The 7080-nt window shown below is 39.1% G+C and overlaps 1 protein-coding gene across 1 annotated transcript; it reads right to left on the bottom strand.

The window, feature by feature from the left end:
• Positions 1 to 200: 200 nt before the first annotated feature.
• On the bottom strand, positions 201 to 3653 carry LOC112750688 (uncharacterized). The gene is made up of 7 exons (XM_072218417.1): positions 3276 to 3653; positions 2793 to 3191; positions 1857 to 2305; positions 1616 to 1754; positions 1423 to 1524; positions 1088 to 1347; positions 201 to 582 (listed from the first exon to the last, which is right to left on the bottom strand). The coding sequence occupies exons 3-7, from the start codon at positions 2183 to 2185 to the stop codon at positions 510 to 512; spliced, it is 903 nt and encodes a 300-aa protein (XP_072074518.1). The 5' UTR covers positions 2186 to 2305; positions 2793 to 3191; positions 3276 to 3653; the 3' UTR covers positions 201 to 509.
• Positions 3654 to 7080: the final 3427 nt, after the last annotated feature.

Genomic DNA, 7080 nt, shown 5'->3' with positions numbered 1-7080 from the left:
AGCAAAATAATCAAACTATTCATACTAAGATAATCAAACATTTTATAAACACAAAAAAAATATTCTATTCACATTTTAAATATTGATATATTTAAATAATGGTTTGAATTGAATATGTTTATATTCTATTGATATTTTAAATTTATCTTTTTTAATTTAAATAGCTCATCCATAATTTAATATTTAAGCAGTACTCCAAATTTTTAAAATAAATTTAAACTATATTTCAAATTTTTTATCAATAATAAAATACAATATTCAAAATTTCTAAAATATAATATATATAATTCTATTCACATGAAGAAAACCATTGTCGAGTATGTGAAACATTATATGGAGTATGTTAGCGGAACAAGCACCTTACTTTATCTCTTATCGGTTTGCTGTAGCGGTTGTCCATACCCAAAAATGGGTGAGTTTTAGCCTGGGCTTCCCTGAATTAGGTTCCCTATGAGCCTCGTACGGTCTGACACAAGTTTTTGCATTCGTGTCCTATTTTACGGTGAGTTTTAGCCTGGGCCTCCCTGAATCAGGTTTCCTATGCGCCTTGTACGGTCTGACACAAGTTTCTGCATTCGTGTCCTGTTTTACCATTGGAATTATTGATATTAGAAGGTTGCCCTAAATTTAAAGACAATTTCTTAAACATAACCACAAAGCTAATATGGGCCTGAAATCACTTAATGGGTGTGGACTGTTAGGTAAAAAAAGTGATGAAATGTGATAGGGTAAGTTCCCCAAACTATTACGTGCACAACAAAATAACCAACATCTCAATTTAGAATTAAGGTTCAAAAGGTAAGTGGTCGGCCATGTCCATGGTACTCAAGGTCCAGGGACACAAGTAGTGATCCATTCAGCGGCCTCGTTGGCAGGTGACATCAACAGAGTCAATGCTGTGTGTATTCTCACCACTTTATCGTCCATAGAAGGTAGCATATTATGTTGGAAAGCGCCAGCCATAGCCATCCAACTGAGTACCCAGATTGCACATGCTTCCCTAATGGAAGTAAAAAGTTAAGTAACTGAGCCAATCAATAACTAGCAAATAGCAGGAAAACATTTTGCATAAACATAAATAGTTTACCTTGGCTGTCCCACAGGTAGGCCATTTGCGCTAGCAATGCTGAAGCAGGTAATCTCTGCATCATTCTTAGCTAATGGGGGTGAATACTCCCCAATAGCAACCAATTGGGAAAGGGCCTCCCCCAGGTTTCTGACGAATAGTTTCCTACTAACGCTCCCCTCTTCATCCATACTAGCATCCAAATGATACAAGGTCCGCTCTCGGAATGCCACAACCGCCAGATACCAGTGTCTACATGCATCCTTTACGGGGATATAAACCTAAAAGAATACCAACAATTGTGAGGCATGAATTGATTGTATTTGCCAACAACGATAACTGCAACAACAACTTACATAATTGAGGCTATTAAAGTGCCTCATCCATCTCTCCTTGTAACGACTGGCCAGTTCCTCAGCAGAGCTTCCCTCCCAAAAATCAATATGTACATTTTGTTGCTAATCATCGATAAAGAAAATTATATCACACATTTTACTGTGTCATTGGCCGACTTAACGTGAATCCAGGAGGCAAGGTCCAGAATTCTACCCTATCGTTTTCGCGAGTGGCTAAACTTAGCCATAAGGCTAACATTTCAAAAATGTTATCGTCCGGCATATGAGGGGGCTGGAGGGTGAGTATGTTGTGGCGCTGCAACACAAAATGTCCAAACCTAACCAGTTCTTCCCTGCAAGATAGTGTGTGAATCTCAACTTAACAAATTAGAGGCCAAATAAATACAGGTCACAAACAAGTATCGTAATCAAAGAGTTTCACGATCGAAACTTACATGGGATCTCCCATTGGGTTAAATGCATATGCAGCAACTGCTCTCTGCAAGTCAGTGAGTTTGTTGTCCGTTGGCTTCAGCAATCGCTTGTCTGCGGGAACCCCTGAGAAGGCGTCCAAGCACATTGTGTTCATCAGACTGCCAAACAATCTAACAAAGGTGGATGGCCGCGGCCGTGGTCCGTTTAGATGACCTACTAGAGGTGGGTTCACTGGAAACCCATGTATTGGATCAGCAGGTCCTAGTCCAAGGAATTTTGAGTTCCCACCAATGGAACGCGTTCTTATCAAATTTGCAGAGGTGCGCCCGTAGTTATTCTTGGGCATCATTGTTGGGTATCCATACAAACTTCCACGAGTGTTTTGTGAGGGTCCAACTGAGCGGGTAAAATGCTTCCCTTGGGTGGATATCAGTTTCGTCTCTTTGTGTGCCACAACCTCTGCTGCCGTCTGCAACAAAGTTATTATGAATTAGTGTTCCTATGTAGAGCATGGTTGTTCAATAAAATATTAATTTTGTTTGAAATTTTTTTCCCTCACAATTTTTTGTAAGACAAAATAACATTACGATTTGGATTCTAATTCGGGTAGTGGCCTAGTCTCACCCTTAATGGGCCTTATAAATAAATCACGTATCATAGCCTTTCCCATACCCAAAAAATTATAAAAAAGGTCATTGTCAAGTTGGCTTTGAATCTAAGATGTAAAAATGATCTGAATCTAGATCAAGCACAAATTATGTGTTCAACAATATTGGATAAAAATCAAAAATAAAAAGAAAAAAATAATCCTTTAACATCTGAAAAAATATAATTAATTAATTTTTTCATTAATAAGAAAGGCCAGAAAAAATAAAAATCAAAGTCAACCATTTGACCAAGGAAAAAAATCTTTCTAGCCTAAATATTACGTAACTGTAGCCTAAACATCACCATACCTTGAACGAACCTTGTTGGCCGGCACTCTTCTGGTTTCTATTGTGGCTGCCGGTTGGCCTCTTCGGTGGGTTTGCTGCTGATTTGTCATCATCAAGGATGGATATTGGTACCCGAATAGTTGTGTTGAAGTCGTCCACATTATCGTAGCTCTAACTGTCTGCCTTCCTCTTAGGTGGTGTTGTTGCACACAAATTCCCGGTAACATCTGAATATTCCTTCTCTATTGCAATCTTATTTGTGACGCTAGCTTGGATACTCAGAAGAATAGAACTCATAACATCGATAGCTGAGTCGCGCTCAAGTTGCCGCCTTTCACATGCTTCTACCTTCGACGCTAGGTGGTCCACTGGAGCGGTCAAAGCGTTGATGGATGATGAGCTATTACATGTTACTTGGCTCTACAAAGAATACATTACCATACAGGTTAAACGAGGATGCAATGCTTAAACGTTACATGCCAAGTTTTTCATAAAGAGACAAACCTATACTTACAACCTGAGATGGTTGTGTTAAGGTAGTTCCACCAGGACTTTCTGCCATCAGGTGCGTAGGGCCGAACTCTTTCTCCGGAGGAAGTGAACCCTTGTTGGCCATGTCTCCATCAGTTTATGGAGTTTGGTCCTTCATGTTTGCGTAACCGCTTTCTTGGCAGGACGGCATTAGAAATTAGAGAATGGCTTAGCTTTGGTGCCTCTTCTATGACTCCAACGGTGCTTTTAAAGTGTTCCCAGAAAAACAAGGGATCGCCTCACCAAAAGTCACTTGTCTCATCACACAGATGACCGTTGCCGTTACCACAGTTAGAATCTAGCAAAGGTGGAGAAAAATATCGTTAATGTAATTCCGTTATTGTGCAAAATGCAGGTGTCCAGCACCTCGAAATATCAAATATGGCAGCACTGGCGCCTTCTCGACAAGATGGTACGATAATGTTGTCGCATCTATTGGCAGCGATTAAGTAAAGTACAAAGGTTGCGTCTTTGACTTTTGATGGGTTAATGGTATGTTAAACCGAAACCTATTCCAATTTAAATTTATTAGGAATCATATTTATGCTTTGCACCAAAATGACTAACTAATGCTACAACAGTATTAATTGAAATTAATTTATGACATAGTAGTGGAGTACGTTATTCCTTTTTGTTAGGAAATTAACTTTATTCCTAATCAGTAACTAGTCAATAAAATAGTGAATCGCTAAAAAAAATTTAAAACGAATATTATTTATTATTATATAAAAAGTATTAATCTTTGATTTTTACTTTTTATATTTATTTTCATGTTTTTGTGAAATTATGGATTAGCAAATTTTTATACTATAATACCTTAATATTTTTTTTGTATTATAAAAATTTTAAAGCATGATAATTGATCTTAATAGATCAAATAATTTATATATTCATATATCTTATATTTATTATTTAAATATACAAAATTAAATTAATGGTGATTGCATTTGTTTAGATAAAATAATTTATATATTCTATATTTGTATATTTTATATTTATATATTTTATCCATGCTAGGAAATCAAATTAATGTTAATAGATAATGTAATGGTTATGTTTGCATTTGTTTATCCTTCTGAAGTTAAATTTACTAGGGCAACATGTCATTTAAACCATAAAATTAGTATTAATTTACGCAATGACCCATATTTAAAGTGAACCACACACAGGATAACATAGATGTTAAATTCATAACCAGGGGACAATTCATGCAAAGGCATAAACTATCTAGACAAAGGAAATTTAATGTTCAAGAACAAAACAAAATAACTGTTGACAAGGACATGTACAGAGCCTGACAACCTTATTTCTCTCATGAGCTTATAGGCTATCATGAGACCTAGGACCTACTTCACCATGATCCCTACTGATGTGTCCCCATTGAACTATTTCTTTGTTGCAGCTTTGGACCATGGAACGCCTTTGCCATTGTCTAGCCCTGATCCTCACGGTGCTGGCCATGGTGTTGAAAGGGCCTCCAACAAGAGATATCGCAGTCAACCCTCATATGTTCGAATCTTCAAGCTATTAAATTTGATATCAAATGCATAATTTTACATATAAACCAAAAATGTTATAATACTTAAACACGTTATATTTAATTAGTATACACTCACCACCCCGCTGATGTTTGAAGCATTAAACTTCCCATCCGAGTTGAGCCAGGAGATAACCCACAAACCTGAGCTATCACTAAAATGGATAAACTTATTGACGTGTTAGTATCACATTGCAAGCTATAACATTTCCTGATTACCATATATACTACCTTGTGTTGCAGTTTGGAACTCCCTGGCCTCTTCTAACAGGCCAATCCGCAAGATCACCTGGAATATACCTCCGAAGATGTCCGTATGCCTCGGAAGTCATGATTTTGTGTAGTTTACCCATCTAAAAAAGATTACCATCATTTCAAATGAGCATGCATTTCCACAAGAAAAAAATGAAAGACGTGAACTATTTGGGTTTACTTACTGTTCATACCCTGGGTAGAGCTGTCCGACACAAGATGTTCTACTGACAAGTCGACAGACCTTTTCAGGTCAGGACAATCCGACCTCTTCTCAAAGAGCTCGGTCAAATCGCTACAGAGGCCCAATAAAGGCCCAAATAGAGGAACACGATCCAAATCCAAAGGCAGCCCAAAACTACAGAGATAAGGGCGGTTCCCTTGAAGATAAGCTGACCTCACCCAAAGATAAAATAAGATAAGATAACTAACTTATCTTATCTAAAAAGGTCACTCCACACCATTATAAATACATTGGAGCACCCAGGTATAACTCATACTCTGATTCTACTAAAAACCTGCTTAATATCCTTGCTAACTTAAGCATCGGAGTCCCTTGCAGGTACCACCACCCTCCGGTGACAATGGATCAGCAACGCAGCAGTCCAACAAGTCGGACACGACTACTCCCGCCGCCATCCACCAGCCGGAGACGTCATCTCCGACCAGTATAGAAGATCTCATCCGAGATTGACCTATAGTTTCAGGTAACCCTCGGAATATTGGCGCCGTTGTCGGGGAATCTGGAAGTCATCCCATCACCATGGCGGACGACCATGACGACGACCATGATTCAGATCTAGAAGATAGAACACCGCTCAAAAATGCGGAGACTACACCAAAAGATACCCCGGAATCTAACGGGGACAAAAACTCAGCAAACCCGGGAGCTCTAGAGACGCTTCAAGATCGTTTAAAACAACTTGAAAAAGAAGCCCAACATCAGCGAGAAGCTGAGAAGGATCTACAAAGGGAGATAAGGCGGCGCCGGGAATTAGAAGATAAACTTCTAAAACTCGAAGCCGATCTCAAAACCAAAGCTACTTGATCCATCCATGAGGACAGCTCTCGCAAGGATCAAGATCCATTCACTAGGGAGATCATGAAGACCAAAATCCCTAAAGACTTTAAACTCCCGGATATGCCTTTATATGATGGCACTACAGATCTCGGTCATCATCTCAGCAATTTCAGAAGTAGAATGTACCTCACCGACGCCTCAGATGCAGTTCGCTGCAAAGCCTTTCCGACTACCTTAACAAAGACAGCGATTAGATGGTTCGACAATCTACCTCCTAAGTCCATCTCAAGCTTCGACGACTTAGCTAAGAAATTTCTGGCCAGATTCTCCATCCAAAAAGATAAGGCTAAACACACCCCAAGTCTATTAGGAATCAAGCAAGAAGATCGGGAAAGTCTTCGCAACTACATGGAAAGATTCAACAAAATATGCCTGGACATACAAAGTATACCAACAGAGGCCGCCATTATGGGCCTCATCAATGGCTTACGGGAGGGACCTTTTAGCCAATCTATATCGAAAAACACCCCGAATCTCTGAACGAAGTGCAAGAACGAGCAGAGAAGTACATCAACATGGAGAAAAACTCCCGACTAGGAGAGATCGCAAAATCCGGATTCACCTACCCTTCCCGGGATAAGGACAAGGAATCCAAAAAGAAGGAAGATCGACATGGGGAGAAGATAAAAAAAATATCACAATTACACCCCTCTTCGGGTGTCCCTTGTGGATGTCTACAGAGAAGTCTGTCACACTGAAAAAATACCCCCAGCTCTACCACTCAAAGGCAAAAAAGGAGGAGGAAATCAGACTGAATATTGCAAATACTATCGAATCCGTGGACATTCTACCAACAAATGTTTTGACTTAAAGAACGTCATAGAAAAACTAATAAGAGAAGGGAAATTAGATCGGTACCTAGCCACCCGAGACGATGAGCAAAGAAAAAGAAGAAGGGACAAAGATAT

The sequence above is a fragment of the Arachis hypogaea genome, chromosome 15 (genome assembly GCF_003086295.3).
Source record: "Arachis hypogaea cultivar Tifrunner chromosome 15, arahy.Tifrunner.gnm2.J5K5, whole genome shotgun sequence".
Lineage (NCBI taxonomy): Eukaryota > Viridiplantae > Streptophyta > Magnoliopsida > Fabales > Fabaceae > Arachis > Arachis hypogaea.
This window is presented reverse-complemented; position numbering and strand designations above follow the sequence as displayed.

Coding starts and splice junctions, on each gene's coding strand:
- LOC112750688 (XM_072218417.1), bottom strand. CDS start 2,185: ATGATGCCCAAGAATAACTACGGGCGCACCTCTGCAAATTTGATAAGA. Junction 1,348..1,422: donor ACTTTAATAGCCTCAATTAT/GTAAGTTGTTGT, acceptor GTATTCTTTTAG/GTTTATATCCCCGTAAAGGA. Junction 583..1,087: donor CTACCTGTGGGACAGCCAAG/GTAAACTATTTA, acceptor ATGGTAAAACAG/GACACGAATGCAGAAACTTG.